Below are 20,741 nucleotides of genomic sequence, written 5' to 3'. Positions count from 1 at the left end.
CTCGCTATCATTCTTCAAGTTGCTGTCATCCAGCTGTCTCAAGAAATTAGCTTGAGAAACATAATTTCATTGGATGTACTCAGTGTGTATATCTATAATCCTATAGCTTTTCTTGCTATAGGATTATAGATAATTCTATAAAAACAAAATTCTAATTGCTAATTCTATAAAAACAAAACAAGATGCAATACACTATATTTAAATATAAGGACTTAAAAAGTGGTGTAGTTAAGAGTTATGCATAAATATTAGTACATGATCAAAACAGTCCTGTGATTCTTTCGAGCAAGAGAAGAGCAGGGAAATTTCCCTCACTGGAGGTTAGGCACTAGAAAGTTTTACCATCAAGGGAGATTTCACATTCTTCCCTAAGCCAGAAGGAGAGTTCAAGAGTCTTTCTGGCTAGTAGCCTGATCAAAAGGTCACCTATCTGGGTAAGTAGTGTAATAACTTCCTCTTTAAATTGTCTGCCTGATAACACGAGGGACAGAAGTGGGGGCAGAAAGTATGTACATTTCTTGCTTCAAGAGTAACAGAACAGAGTGAATATAAATGGTAAATTAGCAGACTGAGGGTTTACAGCTATGTACTGTGCTTATGTAGCTAAGATTCCAAAATAGAGCAGCAATCTTTTGAGGGCCTTTTTTCTGTTCTGGGACGTAATTGTTCTCCATATCTTGAAGGTTCTCCAACATATCAAGAGATATCATTGATTTCTCTCTTTTGGTTCCAAATAAAAAGCCCAAGATTGGCTTTGCAATTAAAGGGAACAAATGGGACTCTGCAAAAAATGTTGCAATGTATCCCTATCCCAAAGAGAAGTACTTTTTAAGATTCCAGCCAGTGTAGAACAGGAGAATGTAATGTTGATGTTAGGACATTTGGAAGAAGGGTAGAGGGACAGAACTTGACCTTCCAGCAGCTTTCCCCTGCTGTGATATAGAGTATTAGAGAGTTCAGGTTTGGGACTGTCTGCCTGCCTGCCTGCTTCAAAGCTAAGGATTTTACTGCTAGTGGAGGCAAGAAGTGGTTCTTGAAGGGTTTATTTCACTAATATATCCATGTATTATATACCCCCATATTTTACTAATTTATGGCCTTGACTAATTTCTTCTCTCTTTCTGCCCTGCATTTTCCTTCCCTTTCCACAAACTAGCACACTAATAATTTCCATGTCTTTCAACTTTGAATGTAATTGATAGTCTCATACAGTCTACAAAACCTTTGTAGGTCCCATTACACCCATGTTTGTGTCTCCTGGGATCAGAGTGTTCTCCATAGAAGATAATAGGAAAATCCGTAATTTTAACAAGTTGTGATTGGGCAGCAGCATGTCTTCTCCACCATTCCACCTACCCCTCACAGTGTCACAGCAAAGACAAGAGTTTATGTTCAGCGTGAACCCAGAAGTTTCCTCTCCAAGTGAATGCATGGAATTAAATGTCTGAACCTTAATGTCCTCAGTGCTATGCAGGTTATATCATTGCTTGCTCAGCTTATATGTGCATGTGTGTCTATATTCATTTAAAATGTATTGGTAGGGCAGTCATTTCCTAATCTGGTGTCCTCCAGATGTATTGGGACTGCAGCTCCCATCATTCCCACTCAACATGGCTAACCCAAGCAGTGCCCTGAGCTCATAGAAACCACTACCCCATTTTTATATGAATACTTTTTATTCAAAAGGGTTTTGCAACAACACATAGCAGCAGAATCAACATGCCATTGGAACAATAACAAAAATAATTAAAATTGAAAAGTGAAATCCTAATAATATAAAATACACATAAAGGGGGGAAAACTGCACATGAGAATACAACTCTCTGGCTCTTTTTTGTTCCCTATAAATATGCTGAGCAGATGTCCATATAAGAGTATAAGAGCTATGCTGCATCAGAGCAATAATCCAAGTAGTCAACACTTTTGTTCATACAGTGGTCAAACTAGCCACTCTATGAAATCACAAGCAGGGACAAGTACAGAAGTCCCTCCCACCCAAGTTTCCTAGCACATAGGTATGCTGTCTCTGATACTGGAAAGTAGCATAGAACTATCAGGACTAGTGGTAATTGAGCAGCTTCTCTTCCATGAATTTCTACAGTCCTTTTTTATGCCATCTGAATTGGTGGCTATCATTTCATCTCATGGATGTGAATGCTATAGTTTATGTGCTTTGTGAAGAAATTGTTGTTTTCTGTCCTGAATCTCCCACCACTTAGCTTCATGGTATGACGCTGAGTTCTAGTATTATGGGAGAAGGAGAAAAATGTCCATAATTCTCTATATTTTCAGAATAAAGCTGTTGACTCCCTACCCTAATTTGGAGTGATCTGGTTTGCAACCAAACTGATAGACTTGTCTGCCTGAATATGCTATTAGAGGGAACAATTAGTAGCCATGCTGTGAGTTTCATTTGGCCAGCCATACCGTCACACACATTTGTAGCACATTGCACATTTGTTCTATTCTCATGCCTCCATGGCTACTAAGTATGTTTAAGTCCCATTGAGCTATTGGGTTGTTTTGGGTTTCTGGAAGGTTGCCTTTTAGGGTTTCTAAATGTACATCAGAGTTCCCCTGAGTGTGTTAATACACCTCACTAATTTTTTCATTGCCCCCATTTTGACTGATCGAACTCAGTACAACTGGTGAGTACAATGTTAAAAGAGAGTGATGATAATTATTTGGAGAATCTGGCATGACTTGGCTATTAAGCACCTACTAGACAAAGAGGTCTAAGTTAATTTTCCTCTTTAAAAAAAATAACATAAGTCTACTTCAGGTTTTAAAGCAGTACAGTTTTCTCTAATATGAACTACAGATGTGAACTACAACTTGAGGAAAATGGTGTTGGTTAATATTGAAGAAGATACTTACTGCCTATTAATCAAGGATATAGCACTTATCTGATAATTGCTACCTGAGGAGCCCTGAGATAACACACTTCAACTCAGGTGTGTACTAAGGGCTCTCCTCAGGGGACTATCAGGTCCACTACCTCAGGCAGCTTGAGTTCCCCATCCAATAAATTCCCTATCTGTAAATCTCCTCCCTCAAGATGATGTTCTTCCCTGTTCCCATGGGCAGGTTGACTGAGTCCCTCAATTGCCCTTGAACTAACCTGTCCCATAGCAGGCACAATCACATAAGCAGGCATTTAGATTGCAGCTGGAACTGAGTCCATTTCAACAATCATCTCACTATCAGAGTCTGAGTGGTGAGTCCCACCAGAATAGGCAACTTCCCCTGTACACATCTCATCCTCAGAGTTTGAGCTGTCAGTTCTGCCAAAATGGTTAGCCTCTTGCGTGCACCCCTGAGGTTTGCAAGAAAACGCACACACAACACTGAACTTTGATGGGAGCACCAGCAGTACCACCCAGAAGCTCACCCAGAGCCCTCTAATAACACTTTTGTTTAGAAAGCAACAGAAGAGAGAGGTATCACATGAGGATTGAAGAAAGAAGCATTTAGTGTCAGTGTAAAGGCTGCACCAGTGTAAGCTGTGATATCTAGGCAGTAATGCCTGATAAATGTAGATGGTTCAGCCCTGATGGCAAGATTGCAGAGATGTGTGAGAGAAAGCCAACATAAAAGGCTCTGGCTTTGGCTGAGTGGTTCTTTACTTGAAGGAGGACCACTTGACATGTTAATTGGCAAGACACTGTGGAAACGCCAGCCAGCCTTTTCTGGAACCAGAGTGACATACAAAAACATGAGTAGATTTTCTGAAGGGTACCATCCTAGAAATTTAGAATGGTAATGCTCTGCCGATATCTGTAGGGGAAGTGTGATGAGAAAGGAAGATTGTCAATTCTGTGACTTGGTTTAAATTAAATTGGGAGACAACCTTAAGAAGAAATAGCAGTCTGAGTGCAGCACTGCCCTTTTCTTATGAAAAATAAGGATGGGGTGGTTATGACATAGGGCACACAAATCACTCATTCTGGGGGTAGAAGAATTGGCAACTAAGAAGGCATGAAGGCAGCCTTCATGTTGAGGAGCCAAAGGTCAATAGTAGCTACAATTTCAAATGGTTTAGCTGTTAGCTGAGCTAGTACCACCAAGAAGCTCCAAGGAGGAACAGGAGCAACTGTTGGCAGGTAGAATTTAGCAAATTCTTTTACATAAGAGAGAATAAAGATCCATTGATGTTCTTGTTTGCAACTGGAACACTTAAATGGAAGAGAGGGCTAAGCTCTTCGTTTTTAATGAGAAAAGGAAGTGTAATATGGGTTGAGAACTCTGATATTGGAGCTTGACTAGTTGATGCTATAAATGCTTGAAGTTTTTCCACTTAATGAGTGGAAAGTTTGTATAAGTCCAGTAAGACCTCTTGTATTGAATTCACAAATTTGTAGGACTGGTTATCCTCATGGCCATGAGGCATAGAGAGTGCAAGTCTGAGTGCCTGATCATTCTGTTATTCATTGATGGGAGGTATGGAGAGAGCAGAAGGTTAAGGAACAAGTGGCAGTTGTATGAACTATATTTGTCTGGTGTTCAGAATGCACTAGACTCTGTGGATTTTGTTCACAGCCCTTGTATTAATGGGAGGGAGGGAATATGGGGGTCTGCTTCCCCATGGAAGATAAAAGCATCTTAGAGATTCTGGATCCTAGCCTGCCTTGCTGCAAAAGAAATATTTTATGGTTAGGGTCATGACAAACTAGTTGATCTTAAGGTTGCCCCAGTTTGTGAAGATTCCTTATGTTGCATAGGGAGAAGTTCCTCATCTGCTGAGGAAGTCAGCAAGAGCTTAGCAACTGGGTCTCTTTCTGTTAAATTGCAGCATTCTCACAACAACCTTACTACCATCACTTGACTTCCTAGTAATTTTGATCTAGATTGCTATTAGCAGCAAGGAAATCACAGTCTGCATTGGAATTGTTGGAAGGGTGGAAAAGCTTTACATTCATCCCCCTCTCAGTGCTTTTGATCCAGATCTGGTTGATCAGCTATCCAATGGGGGAAAGTAGATGGAGCTTCATAGACCTCAGAGAAAGTGACTGTCACATGTGACTTAGAGTTTGCCTGATGTGTGCTTTAGCAGTTTTCTTATAATCACCAGGTTTGGGCAACAAGCTAAAGGCTCATTGTGGGTTATTTAAACAATGTTGTGGTGACCATGTGTGCAAAGTTACAATATACCCCTTGCTACCCCCTGGTGAGCCTGAGGTATGCAAAGATTAAACAATTTTCCTACTACTAACCTTTATATCCTAAAATAATGTGAAGGTTGTTTAACGTTGCACACTGAGTTCACACAGCATGATAATCCCTGAGAGGGCTTGTGTATTCAAAATAGCAACCAATACACTGCAGCCTCACTATGGGTTAAATAGCTCATGGTGAGCTGTTGTGCTGTGCAAACAGTCCCAAAATACAGTAGGAAGAAACAAGTCAAAGATTGTCACAGAAGGCATGAATTATGAGTAGCTTTAGCAATCCATATCAACTAATGCTTATTATGTTTCTGGGTTCATTTCTCATTAAGAATCTAGATCAGTGATGCCATTTTTATAGACATTGAATAGGGTTTTTTAAGTTACAGGGGCAAAGGAAAGTTATTGTTGAAGTGATACTGATACCAGCAAAAGTAGAAGGGGACAAATAATGTTTCTGTCTGAACTGTAGCCCAATAATCCTGTCAGAAAAGCTAGTGAAAGCTTCATTCCACAGAAATGTTGTTGTCATTGTACAACAACATTGATGTTGTAACATTGTAGATATTTAGTGGGCTAGTCAGCAAGTCAGTACTTGCTGTTTAGTAGTAAAATATTTAAGATCTCTATTTTCCTCTAATTAGTGTAGAGCAGTATTCTTTATGAATCAGGCCAGAGAATTTAGGTATAATAAAATTATGTAAAAACTAAGTGTCCACTGTAACTGTATTTTATAAGCAGAATATTTGATCCATACATGCATTGCTTATCTTCATATCTGATGCACATTTTGTGTCGAACAAGGAAAGTAGATTTATTTGTTTTTAAAGAGTGTGCTTAAATAGCGTTCTCTCTAAGGGTACAAAATATGTTTTTATGTAAAAGTTTTAAGAGTTGAAAACTCATATATTTATTTATTGAGAAAAATGCAGTCTAGTGATTTTCATAGTGGCTAATGTATCAGAGAATGCAACACAGAAATAATAAAAGTACAGTCCAGTTCAGCTGCCCATAAGCCTCCAAAATGGGAGGCTTATAGGCATCCTATGCAGAGCAGAAGAAGTTGTGGAGTCAATCTTTGCCACCTTGCTTTTCATTTTTGGTACACAACAGTCATGCTGGGGTGCTTCAGAAGTGTAGGGAAGGAGCCTAGAATTCTGACAGGTACTTTTATCCTGGCCTCACCAGTTTCTTCCCTGTGCCCTTTAACTGCTCTCCATGGTCATTTTCTGAACTACAGTACAGTTCTTTCCATGCTTTCTGACATCAGAATTGGGAATTCAAACAATCTTGTAATGTCTAGAGGACATAGAATCATTCCCTTAAGAAATTGATTAAAACTCATTAAAACAGAATATTTTTACAAGAGATAATAGAAACAGGTAGTGCCACACAAATTTAAAAGAACAACTGTGGTGAGCTGGTCTGGTGTAATGGTTAAGAGCACTGGACTGGGACTCAGGCAATTTGGGTTCTATTCCTGCTCAGCCATGGAGCCAACTGGGTGACTTTGGGCCAGTCACAGATTCTCAGCCCAACCTACTTCACAGGTGGTGGTTATGGGGATAAGGTTGAGAGCAGCAGGAGGAGAATGATCTAAGCTGATTTGAGTTCTTTAAACAGAAAAGAGGCAGGATATAAATCTAATAAGTAATTGTGATGCAGAAATGAAAGGACTGGACAAAGATGGAATTGGTCTAGCACTAACTATTTCTGCCCTGTGAGTTTCTCCTGGGAATGGGAACCTAAATATAGGAGGCCACCATTAAAATACCTTTTTCAGGTTTCTATTCTCTTTGGCCCTGAAGGTGGAGGACATTTTCTTAAATAAAGACTTGAGTAGATGAGCTTCACATCTGTAATGGCACTCTTTAAAGTATAATGCCAAGTCATTAAATTAAAGATTAATTGGTTCAAACCAACAACTTGAATATGGAGACAAGGGCATAAGTAGATTGGGTAGAATTGCTTGATCTTTGACCTTAGGGAAAGGTACAGCGCTGCAGTTCTTAAAGATCCTGGAAGGGAGTTAGCGCTTCCTGATAGCACCAATTTTAAAGCTCATAATTATTAGTAAGAAACGCCTACAGCACATACAGCCAAGTGATGGCCATTCCTTCTAAACCAGTGGTTTTTGGCTGCCAGGGCTAGCTGTGCTCTCTCTGCCAAGGAGGTTGGGGAGGAGAGAGACAGCTCAAAAGGGGCTATCTGGGAGCTGTGCCACTCTGGGTCCGCCCCGTGAGACTAGGCCTTCTCCTTTTACTGTTATGTTTTCTATTGGGAAGGGAAACGCTGAGGTGGGATTGTGCTGAGTTTTCTCAGCCAGTTTATGGGGGTTTCAGTGGGTGTGGTTTATTGTATTATATTAAACTTTCTGAATATTATTGTATTAAGTAACTATTTGATTTTGTATTGCTGTGCTGTTAATATTGTATTTGAATTTGTATTTGCTGTGAGAATAGTATTGAATTTATATTGATTTTGTATTTTGCTATTGTAAATTTTTGATCAAGTATTCTTGAAAAGAAGCAACAGCATATTACACCATAGCCTTATTTGAATTACATACTGTTCTCTAAAAATTTCAGTTGTATTCAATTACGTTTATTTTCAATATGTTATTCTTTTATTAGCATTTTTTTACTGTTCAGTTTCTGGTTATTTTAGAGAATAAACATTTCATTTTTTGGTACTGTGTTTAAAAACTAATACACAAAATACTATAATATGTATATAATGCTTTTATTTCTGTCTCAGTGGTCCCCAAAATAATTTTCCTATTTTTGCCAGTCCCCAACTGTAAAACAGTTGAAAATCACAGTGTTCTAAACAGTGTTAAGTTGTTCAGATACATAGTAATAATAATGGCTGAGATCAAGAAAATGCCTTTGGTAAATACAGAGCACTAGCTTAGTGGATTTTTGGGGTGTCCTTTTTCTTTGAACAATTGGTCCTGTGAAATATCATAGATTAAACATAATGATATACTTACATCTACTAATTTCAAAAGCAGCTGTCATGTATACCTGTCTGAAGAAAGTGTTATTGCTGATTGCATTGTTTCCTACAAGTAGCCTATTGACCAATTAATGAGAACAATCAGTTTGGAAGAGTTTCTATAATGGTAGTAATTTGTGATTTGATATGTATGTCATCTGTTCAGAGATAGGAGTACAGATGTAAAATTGCTGGGAATATTGAAGCCATGAAAGAAACCCATTTTTTCCAGTTTTTCTTGGGGGGGGGGGAAATTCTTAGAATAATTGAAAAAAGCAATATTAACACTCTTTATCTATTGAAAGTTAATTCCTTTAGGAACATAAGCATATTGTGTATGGCATAAAATAATGTTTGGCATATTAAAAATATAAAATAAAAATATAGTTTATTCAGTCAATTGGTTTGAATTGGTTTTTTATCCTTCTTGCTTCTGTCTTGAACTGTAAGGACCTGAACCTCTTTGGTTTTGCCAATTTATGTTGAGCAGAAAAAAGAGAGGAATCTATCAATATTGATAAAAAAAAAGTTGCCTTTAGTCCTCTTATCCAAACTCAAAGAATTTCTGCTGGGCAACCAGAATGATGGTCTTTGTGATTTAAAAGTTTCCTGCTAATTTGCATTTTCAGTTTTTAGTAGTGGGTTTCCAGAAGAATATCTTATAAAACTTGCATAAAACTTGGTCTATTTTCCCTGATTTTCAGATGTAATCTTGTCTATAAGGAAAGTGATTGGATAGTTTTAGGATGCAGCTGTTGGTAATGTTTGTTTGCTCTCTTTGACCAGGCTGGTGTAACAGATGGAGAAGAAAGAGGACTTCTGGAAAGAGAACATTGGGAAAAACTACTTAAATTTTCATTAATATGGTCCTCCTTACTTAGATCCATGTAGGATTTTTTAAATGTTGCAGAACACCTCTTACATATTACTAATACATGTGTTGTTATCCTTTGGAAATGCATATTTCATTTGACAGTATTTTCAAATCACTTTTTTCTCAGATGAACTTGCAGCATAAAGCTGTTTCCATGTGTTAGATGTTGGTCTCACTATTTTGCTGAAGGGAGAGAAATAAGAATAGTGGCTAGCTTGTCAGTAAATGCTAAACTGTTGGCTGCAGTAGGTGGAAAAGGTTATGAGAAAGCATCAGATTAGTTTAAACTAATGTATGATCTATGTAATTCATTGCCTTATAATTTCTCCCAGTCCTTTGACACCTAGTCAAGAAGACAGAAACATATCCACCAACCATACAAAAATAAGGAAGTGCAAACAAAGAAAAAACTGAAAGCTTTCTTTTCTTGTGGCACTTCATTCCCCCAGGGCAGAAATGCATCATGTTCTTCGTTGTGGCCTCTGTGTATCACACATATGGGTGCTGCGCCTGCGCAGTGCCTAGGCCGGAAAGATTGAAAGCTAACGGTTTTGGCAGGAAAAACTCCGCTCCCCCTCCCCTTGGTAGTATATATAGAGTGGAGTGTCTGCCATTTTCTCCAGTCTTTTGCGACCGCCGTTCGCTGTGCCTTGTGCCTGTTCATCTCTCGCTTGACTCAGTATTGTTCATTACTTACTGTTTATCTTCTTACTCTTATTCCAAGTTATTATTCCCTCGTTCCAGTTTATATCTTCTTTTTCTCTTTACTTGTTCCTATTAAAAAAAACAAAACCAAAAACAAAAATATATTACTTTTCCCTCTTTCTATATTCTATTTCTTCTTTTTCTGTGATGGCGCAGCAAGCGGCCTTCCGCAAATGTGCAGAATGTGGGTCCAAAATGTCTCCGGCGGACCCACATGACTTGTGCCTCCTCTGCCTCGGCGAGGGGCACAGGACTGATAAATGCCATCATTGCCTTGCTTTCACTAAGCAAATGCGAAAGAATAGGGAGAATCGGCTGCGCAAACTCCTTTGGGATCAAGCGCTGATGCAATCCGATCAGCCTGCAGGAAAACCCGGGCCAGCACATGCTCCATCTGCTAAGCGCAAGGCCTCAGCCTCGTCCGAGCCGGTTCAACGCCCAGCCTCTGCCACGGGCACGTCCAGGCAACGTCCTTCACCCACACTGCCTATGCTGCAGCCGCAACCATCCGACAGTGGAAATTCCCCCCCTGGGGCTCAGTTACCTCTTCCCCCCCCCCCCCGTAAACAACGGGAAAAGAGGAAGCACGGGGGATCGGATCAATCTTCGGCTCACAAAAAGGTGAAGAAAGATAAGGCTGCAAAACCACCTCATAAGAAGAGGCATCGGGATTCGGGTTCGACAGCCCCATCGATCCCGACAGCAGCTTCAGTACCAACGCCTTCAATACTGATGCTTCAGGCGGCGATGCAGGTTACTCCTCCGGGGTCATCGATGCAATCTACTCCTCAACAGGGCATGCCTATTCCACTGCCCGAAGAGCAGCATTGTGAGTCGATGTCCGATGGGGAGATTCAGGATTCTCCAAGGGCCCGGTCCCTGACTCCTATGCCTACAGCGAGAACTAGAGACTGATCTCCATCTCCATTACCACCACCTCGGACCCGGATGGACGAGAGGCGGGAAGAAGGATGGTTCCGGCCCTATTATGACTACCTGAGGTGTTGGGAGGACTACCATTCTTTTGGATTTCGTCCTCACCCACGGGATTGTTCTCCACCCTCTGTTCATGAGGATCTGCCATCTACTTCCCGGCATGTTGAACCTGATTGTCCCACTTCGCCAGGGACCTCCTCATCGGAACCATACCATCCTGGACCCGACTCAGGCTCGGATGCCGACTCTACCTCCCCAGATGGCATGATTACATCTCAAGGCCTGTCGTAGCCTGAAGAACCCCACATTTCATTCGGGGAGCTTATGTCTAGACTTGTTCAGTCGCTTGAGATCGAGGCACAACATCAGCCAGATCCGAGCACCGACAAGTTCTACGACATTGTTCGGGGAGAACAATCACCAGCAATCGTCTTGCCGCTTATTACAACTCTGCGACAGGTGATGACGCAACCATGGGACTTGCCTTCTCAAACTCAACCTACGGTGAGAAGATACGAGTCCATGTATTGGGTCCGAGAGAGCGACATCCCCTTTCTGCTTCACCACCCTAAGCCAAACTCTGTGGTGGTCGAATCATCTCAGGGCAGGGAAGCTAGAGGCCATACCACCCCCAGAAATAAGGAGGGGAGCAAGATTGATACCGTGGTGCACAGGGTCTATGCGGCTGTAGGACTCGGCTTCGGATGTCCAACTATGAAGCCACCCTCACTAGGTATCAATTCTTTATTATGCAGAGGCTGAATAATACCGTCGCTCCCCTGCCTGAGCAACAAAGGGACCTTGCCAGAACCTTCATTAAAGAGGGGATGCAAGTTGCCATTCAACAATTATCCACAGCACGCCACCATGTGGATACGGACTCGAGAGCGTTTGCGGGGGCTGTCTCACTGAGAAGGCATGCCTGGTTGCGAAACTGCAACTTCCCCAACGAAATGAATCGGCGAATAGAGGAAATGCCTTTTGATGGCTCTGGGCTTTTTCACTCCCGCACCAATCACAAGTTAAAGTCAAGCCATGAATCCCGGATGACAGTCAGACACAGGGAACTGCCCGGACAGAACAAACGTAAGTGGTCATGGTCACGCCCATCCTACCGCTATCAGCTGCCACAGTGACAGTACCAACAGAGGCCACAACGCAGAAGGCAACAACCTCATCAGCGTTTTCCACAAAATCGTCGACGTTTCGATACCGAGAAGCGTCAACGCTGATGGGACGTGCGAAACTCTCCTCCACCTCCATACCCACCCTTCCCCCTCTCTTTTGGGGAATGGCTGCAAGGCCGACTCCCCATTTGGGAGTCCATTACATCTGATCAGTGGGTCCTGTCAGTTATTCAGCTCAGATACAGAATAGAATTCGATACTGTTCCTCCATCGAGCCCGATTCGATTTACACTGCGCTCCCCGGTGTTAGTGAACGAAGTGTGACAACTGCTTCAGAAGGGAGTGATTCGACGGGTTTCCAGTTCCGAGGGACTGCATGGATTCTACTCTGGATATTTTATGGTCCTGAAACGAGACGGTGGTCTTCGTCCGATCTTGGACCTCCGGAATATCAACAAATTTATCAAACCAAAGAAATTTCGGAAGACTACCCTCCAAAATATTCTTCTGCTGCTGAGGAGAGAGGATTGGTTCGCCTCCATTGACTTAAAGGATGCCTATTTCCATATTTCGATTCACCAGAGTCATAGGTGTCTTCTACATTTCACCGTCAGAACTGACATTTACGAGTTTAATGTCCTTCCATTTGGCTTGGCCACGGCTCCGAGGGTCTTCACAAAATGTATGGCTCCCGTCTGTGCTCATCTTTGATTTCAGGGCATCCAAGTCTACCCTTACCTGCATGACTGGCTTATAGTGTCACAGACCCGTGAAACCCTACTCTCAGCTGTTCATGCTGTTTGTACATTACTGGACAACCTTGGACCTTGCATTAACAGTGAAAAAGCATCCCTTGTTCCTACACAGGTGATAGACTTCATCGGAGCTCATCTCGATTCTATGGTGGCGAGGGCATTCCTCCCCCAAGCTCGTCAGGACAGCCTCTGTGCCTGCATCTCTCGGATTCGACAAGACTGCTTAGTCACAGCGCTTTCCATACAAAGACTTTTGGGTCACATGGCAGCCATGGTCGCCATTGTCCCACATGCCAGGCTGAAGTTTTGTCCACTTCAGCTCTGGTTCAACAAGAACTTTCGTCCACAAAGAGATTCACCGAACAAACTTCTTCATGTACCCCGCGCTGTTTTACAGACATCATCATCATCATCATCATCATCATCATTATTATTATAGCATTTCTATGCCGCCCCTTGCCGAAACCTCGGGGCGGCTTACAACAATTGACTTGGTGGGTCTCTCCACCCAATCTGAATGTAGGGATCCCGTTCATTACCTCTCACCCGACGAGGACTCTATACGTCGATGCTTCGTTGGTCGGGTGGAGTGCAGTGAGCGCAGGGCTTTGATCCCAAGGCATGTGGAACCGCCAGGAATTGCTGAGCCACATAAATTACCTCGAGCTGTTAGCGATCTTCAAAGCACTACAGTCCTTCAAAACTGTTCTTCACCAATGTGTGATACAGCTCACATCAGACAGCATAGTAGCGGTATTCTATATCAACAAGCAGGGTGGCACAAAATCCACCACCGTGGCCCGCCTGTCCATGGACATTTGGGAGTGGTGTATCTCAAGAGGCATAACCCTTTTGGCGGTCCATCTGCCGGGACTGACAATGAAGAGGCAGACTCCTTGAGCAGACGCATGTCAGTCACCCACAAATGGGAACTAAACCACCAAGTTTGCACCCAATTGTTCCAACTGTGGGGACATTCGGACATAGATCTCTTTGCCACCAACAGAAACAAGGTGTGCAAAAGGTTGTGCTCCAGGGCGGGAATAGGACCGGGATCGATGGGAGATGCCCTTATGATTACATGGACAAATCTCAAGTTCTACGCATTCCCACCTATTCCTCTGCTGACCAAAGTCATCTCGAAGATCATGCAATGATGCCACGGGGATACTCATAGCACCTTGGTGGCCTCTCCTTCGGATCTTGAAGGGCAATTTCCTTTGCCTTCCGCTCGCACAAGATTTTTCTGCTAACCCAACAAAACAGGGCCGTCCGTTACCCAAACCTGTCGTCATTGAACCTCACTGCATGCAGGATTCATTGACTCAAGGGACTGTTTCAGAACAGGGATCTAATAGATCACTAGGTACCTCACCTCATGATCGGTCGGACCCTCTCACTGATTCGGTACCAACGGGAATATTGTCGGGACCGAGTTCTTTGGATCAGGAGGTTGTACGGATTCTCGAGTCTGCACTAAGACCGTCTACCCGAAAGTCCTACGTGGTGAAGTGGCGTCGTTTTTCATCCTTCGTGGAATCTAGCTTGTCTAACCCACTTACGGCATCGGTTGAGAACATCCTTCAGTTTTTGCTGCACCTGCATCGCTCAGGACTGAATCCCTCCTCAATTAAGGTTTATGCAGCTGCAGTTTCACATTATCGTGGTGTAGTGCAAGGGCTGTCAGTGTTTTCACAGCCGCTTATTTGGAAATTTCTTAAAGGCCTGCAGAATCTACACCCGTCTATTCGACCATTTATGCCGACGTGGAGTCTCTCAGTTGTCCTACAGGCACTTATAAAACCACCATTTGAACGTTAGCTACTCTAGATTTATGCCTTGTTTCATGGAAAACGGCTTTTTTAGTTGCAGTTACTTCAGCTCGTAGAGCCAGTGAACTTTGTGCTGTTCGAATCGATCCACCTTATTTAAACTTCCATAAGGAAAAGGTGGTGGTCCTGAGGATGGACCCTACTTTTTTGCCTAAAGTTGCCACACTATTTCACCTGAACCACGAAATTGTGCTGCCTGCCTTTTTCCTGTCGCTGTCGAACCCAGTCGAGAGGTCCTTGCACACCTTAGATGTTAGACGATGCCTGGCTTTTTATAGGTCGTGCACGGAATCTGTTTGACGTTCCAATAAACTTTTTGTAAAGTATTCTGAGTGAGACCAAGGATCGCCTGTTTCGTCTCAGAGGCTGTCAAAATGGATCGTTCAGACCATTTTGTTGGTGTACCAACTCTCAAAGCTGGACTTACCTGTTGTTCCAAGGGACCATTCCACTAGAGCGGTCTCAGCTTCCTCTGTGTTCGCTGCGGATGTCCCAATCCAGGATGTCTGTAAGGCAGCAACTTGGGCTATGCCTTGTACTTTCACGAAGCACTATTGTCTTGATGTGCGTGCCAGACGAGACTGCTCATTCTGGAGGGCTGTTCTTTCTGCCGTCCTTCAGTAGCGACACCTCCCGCCACCGTTTCTGGTAAGCTTGCTATTCACCCATATGTGTGATGCACAGAGGCCATGACAAAGAAAAGCAGGTTGCTTACCTGTAACTGATGTTCTTCGAGTGGCCATCTGTGCAGTCACACAACCCACCTACCAGCCCCGCTCAGTTTCGGTGAGTGGTTTCGTTGTCGGTACCGTATCATACTGCTTCGGTACCTCATACTGTTAATGTTGGTACCAAGCGGGACTGTGTCGGTACATACTAGGTTGTTATGCCGTCTTATTCCATGGTGTGGCAACGGTCTCCAAAGATTGGAGAAAATGGCGGACACTCCGCTCTATATATACTACCAAGGGGAGAGGGAACGGAGTTTTTCCTGCCAAAACCGTTAGCTTTCAATCTTTCCGGCCTGAGTTTTTTTCTTCTTCTTCTTCTAACTGCTCCTATTGCCTAATGCTATTTCCTTCCTTAGTTAGGAAATTCATTTGTTGTTGTTGGAGTATACTAATTTTTACTTACATATATCAATTTCTATGTAATTATACATTTTGTAAGCTTTTGATACTATCTTACATGCTATTAAGCGTGTGAATTTGTTAGTGGTAGAAACATCAGTCAGTCTTGCTTATTTAGATTATCTGATATTTTGGAAAAGTAGGCTAATGAGAGTCAAATGTTTACTAGAAAATAAGAAGCTTTTTTATCAGCCTCCCTTTCCACAAAAAGCATCCAGTTTTCCAGAATTTAAGTAATCCCAGTTTCGTTATGCAGAGGGAGGATGAGAGTAGCCATCTGGTGTTAGATTACTTTTTAGTTCCTTGGGTTCTTGAAGCATAAGAACAGAGGTAACAGTATTGCTGGCAGAAGCTTGCCAAAGTTTCAGGTGGATGATTTCCTAACCCTACTTGGAGATGCTAAGGATTGAACTTGGATCTTTCTACATACATAGCATGTTTTCTCCCACTTAAGCCATAATCCCTCTCTGGCTGCTGGGTTTGGGTGCTGTGAAAGAGGTATTGGATTGATGGAATACAGATCTGTTACAGGAAAGCTCTATCAAGTTTTGTGTGTCCTTTTTCATGACCTACCATGACCTGTTTCAAAAATAGTTATGACATACCAGCTAATAGTTTGTAGTTACTGCATGGAGGTAGCTGAGCTGATTCATTGTCTGTCTTAACTTGAAAGGGCTTGATGAATCAAGGGTGAATTGCACAAATGAATTCCTAAAAGAATGTTTTGCTGCTGAATTGTTGTCCATGTTTTTCAAACTGCCTGTTCTCTCTGCAGATGAGTACCTTTGGTTTCTCTTCTATCATTTCTGCAAATAAGCGTTTCATGTCAAGGATCAGATGAATGTGGCGACTATGTAGATTTTTCTTGAAGTGTGCTGATTTGCACATGCTAACTTTATTATTTAATATAAAAATAGGACTTTAGCACGAATTCAGAAAAAGATATTCTAAAATAATGGTGTTTTAGTTAAATGCATATGATTACATCCATAATTCTTAAAGAGAATGCATGTGCTTGATTGTTTCTGATGCCCTTCTCACTGTAGCTTCCCATGCCCCCTTCACAAATCCTTTCTGAGGGCCCCTAATTTTTTTAGATTTTTTTTTTTTTTTTTTGGCAGTATGCAGTTTAAAGGGGGAAATGCTTGTCTTGTGGCAGGACTTTGTCAATCCAGGCCACAGTGTCATGTGGTCTGGTGTTGTTTTGACATTCCTTTATGCTTAAGTTTCTCCATTTTTCCATTCATTGAGGAATGGATGGAAGCTTTCCCCATCCTATCTGATGGTGGAAAAGTTGTGTGTGTTTTTTTTTTTTTTTTGCAGGGGGGAGAATATGTATTCCATGAACACACTGGAAATTTAAGGTGAACATACTGGGACATAGTGGTTTTACTTTTAATAAAAGATGTGGAAAAGCGCTAAAAGTATGCTTGTGAAATTGTTTATCAGGTTGTAAAACCATTGTATAAAACTTCAGACTAGGTCTTTAGATTTATTTAGTGTAAATCCAAAGCTTAATAAACCAGCTTGTATGCAAGGAACCTGTTAGTGTATATAACTTTTTCTCTTTGTACTAGCAGGCATGCTAGCTATGATGGGGATAGCTTATGACATTTGAACTTGAAAATATGATTTAGTATCCCCAGCCAAACTGGGATTCATAAACAAGCATCAATTATTATTATTCTGTATTTCATTTCTATAGTGCCAGTAGCCAAAGCTCTCAGAATGGTTAGCAATAATTCATGCAATAGAGTAAAATGAAAAATATAAATACAGTGGTACCTTGGCTCATGAACTGTTCAGCTTGCGACCAAATAGGGTCACGAACAGAAATTTCAGAAAAATTTTGGCGCAGGTCGCGAGCTCCGCATCGGGTGACGATCGCAATTGCGTCCGTCTTCCCTGTATGGGCGCGATCACAGTTGATCGCAGAACTTCAAAACAACTAGACATGTTAAGAGTAGTAGTAGCTCACCTTAGCTTTCATACTATTTAAAGCCATTAAATGTCTCAGCATAGAGGGCAGTTTTACCATGTTACTGAAAGGAAGGATAGCGAAGTTGGCAGAGGAATTTCCTGTAATAAAAGAATCTCCCTGATCTGGAATCATCTTATGATTGCAGTCTATCAACAGTCTAAATCTTGGTCTGAATCTCAGCAAGCAGTGATTTGACCATGACAAAGGAACTGATTTGAGATTCCCCACTTTCAGATCACTTCCCCCATGCCTAGCTGGGGGAGTAGAGCTTACATTGTTAAACGTGTTGGATCCATGACATGTTGAAACAGACCCATGGCTGTTATGCAGTCCATAAAATCCTGAGCTGTTCCATGGATGTTAACATTTCCCAACTTGACACCCTGAGGAACTTCAGCATTGCAACCAAGGCAGCCTTGGTTAGCTCAGTAGAGAGACTCCTGGACAATACAAGAACAGAATCTGCAATCTGTCCTGCTGAGGCAGCACAAGGTGCTGATATTCCAGACTAGGATGCTGGAGAGGTGAATCCTTGATGCATGTCAACATTTCTCCCAAACCATGGAGAAAAGAGGAAAGCATGTGTCATTTCCACTGTTGCCCTGAATTTCAGAGTCACTCAGCACAATTACCATTAATTCTTCATCTCCAGGGTTGGGAGAAAGTGTGACTGTGTTAAAGAAACAAGCACTAGACCTACACTTAAGCTCTGAGCTGGATGTAGGAGGGGAGTGGCAAGGGCTTGGCAATGGACTCTGTCCATTGAGGGTGTCCAGGCACCACAGAAACAGAAAAGTAGCCCTCCCTTACGCAGCTTGAACCTGGAAAGGAAGACCAGGACTTGCTCTTGTGCTATACTTGCAAGGTGCTAAGAATGTCTTTCAAGTTCAACATGATTCCAAGCAAAATCCCACCTACTCCTTAGTTCCAAACTTGAAGGAGGGGAGGAAAGCAGTGGTCTGTTCCTGAACTCATACTGCATTTTTGAGACACAATACAAGATCAGACACAAAATGTGGATAGGAATGACCAACTAAGGGCAGCAAAAATGTATGTACCAGTTTTCACATTTGCAGTTCCTTACATATTCTAAAATATACCTTCACTTTTCTTTTTATGGCTTCCCTTTAAATATCTTGAGCCACAGAATTAAAACACCACCACTACCAGAATAATGTTTCAGGGAATCTAATGGTGCACAATAGCAAAATGTTGTAAAACCTGTACAACCTTTCTCTAAAATAAGTAAAAATACAAATTTCTATTTTGGTTTGTTAAAATTTCAGATACTTTTTTTGTTAACTAAAACATGCTTTGATGCAGAAGGATCTTAAGTTGCAATAACTGATACCACTGCAGATCAGTCATTGCTCACCCAGAGCTTGTTGATATTATTTTGCTCTATCACTTTGACTGGTTGTCAGACTTTTTGTTTTCCCTCCAGCTGTAGGTGCTCATCACTCTTAATTTTCTTTTTCAGTTTAAGCTATGGAGGAGGACATCCATCTCCCTCGGAAACAGATCTTCTTCACCGCCAAACATTCACAGCTTCTCATCAGCTTCCTGCATATGCTACCACACCTCATTCCACTGGTAATAGCTTCAGTTTAAAGCATACATTTCTGACTTCTGTATAAAGTCAAGTACATGTGTGATAGATGTCCATAAGATATAGAACCCATTTGCTGGAGAGTGTTTGAAGGGTTTGTTATTATTTATTAACTAATATTTATGAAACATAAAAACACTGTATCAAAGTTAGAAGAGGCAGTGGCATATAATTGTGCCTTCTGGATATTGCCATTATCTATCTCATCAAATTAAAATGTATAAATGTTTTAAATAATGTATCTTTCCTGTTTTCTGGGTCCCTGCTTGCCTGGAATATTGAAGATCAAATTTCTTTACCCTAGAAATATGAACAGTTTTTAAAAGTGAAAACTAAATATGCAGCTTTTTTCAAAGAAAGTGCTGCTATTCTTATGCTTTTTAAAGTTAGATGTCTGATTCATACATGTGCCTTGATACAGATCTGTACAGTTCAAGGTAGTTATTTTAAATAGAAGTTAACAGTTCAGGATGTAGTTGATGCTATATGACATTGGTGATACAATTAATCTAGTGGATTGGATTCAGTTTTGCCCTTCCACAAATGGAAGAGTTCTTTCTTTCATGGATGGGGCCAAGATCCAATGGGAACTCCTTATTAGAAGAAAATGGGGAGGGCTCATGCTTCATGATTCTATTTTTCTTCCTGAAACTCCCAGTGCCGCCTCACATACTGTTTAGGAGGATCCCCAATCCTCTAGAGCAGTTTTTGCACAGGCATAAGGCAGCAGAAGAAAGATAGAATCAGCTAATATGTTTTCCCACCATCTTCCAGTGGATAGTCTATATCCAATGCAATGTAAATGCAAAATGTATTTAGATATCTGTATCTAGCTTCACTCCCACTATTGTTAACCAGTCCTTCTCCTCTTCCCTGTTTATTCTTTGTAGTAAACCCGTGTGCTTAATTAGCTGGGAGATAATAACCTACCCAGGATCAGCCAGTGGCATCTTATAGTTAAACTTCATAGCTAATAAATGCATGGTTGGGTACTTAAATGTGCATGTGTAGTTCCCTATTAACTCACATTATTGTGAAAAGTTAACAGGATTCAGGATCACACTTATATATTATGTTTGTTGTTTATAGGTCTTTCTGGAATTTTTGATAACACTATGCACAGTGGCAGTAGCAACACTAAAGAAACATCAGTTATGAATTTCCTCTCCGCAATTGAATCCCGCAATGCTCAGGCTGTTTCTTCAGGAACCACTCTCTTACCACAATTTAGGGCTCCAGCATGGCAGCCAGGTGACATTTTCCTAATTTGGGGTATTCATGGCAATAGTTTCCCTGTAAAAGTTTTAAAGATTAATAACATAATATTAAAATTTCAATTGTTTTTCCTCATCATTCTACCATGAGATGTACCTTTTATGAAAAATATCCTTTTTCATATAAAAAAGTTTCACATCTTAATTAATCAAGTATTTTGACAACCCATATTGGTTTTACTGACATGGCAATGGAGTTAAAATGCTATTCTGAACTACTTAATTTATTCCTTTCCAAATACTGTATAATCTCATAAATATGTTTTATCTTCCTGTAAAACTGGTATAACTTCCTTGAAAGGCAAGATGGGTAACTAAACATCTGTCTCAAAGCTAGTCTTGGATCAGTCTAACAT

The 20,741-nt window shown here is 41.4% G+C and overlaps 1 protein-coding gene across 2 annotated transcripts in view; it reads left to right on the top strand.

Annotated features, from left to right (window-relative positions):
- QSER1 (glutamine and serine rich 1) overlaps nucleotides 1-20,741 on the top strand; it is a 54,151-nt gene that overhangs the window by 4,073 nt on the left and 29,337 nt on the right. For both annotated transcript variants that reach the window (XM_044425570.1, XM_044425569.1), the window contains exons 2-3: nucleotides 18,983-19,095; nucleotides 20,201-20,362. In XM_044425570.1, the coding sequence (XP_044281505.1) occupies nucleotides 18,983-19,095; nucleotides 20,201-20,362 (275 nt within the window). The remainder of the gene's footprint in view (nucleotides 1-18,982; nucleotides 19,096-20,200; nucleotides 20,363-20,741) is intronic.

Source organism: Varanus komodoensis, unplaced genomic scaffold, assembly GCF_004798865.1.
Source record: "Varanus komodoensis strain SLA01 unplaced genomic scaffold, ASM479886v1 scaffold16, whole genome shotgun sequence".
NCBI lineage: Eukaryota > Metazoa > Chordata > Lepidosauria > Squamata > Varanidae > Varanus > Varanus komodoensis.
The sequence above is the reverse complement of the archived record's forward strand: the minus strand, read 5'-3'. Positions and strand labels throughout refer to the sequence as shown.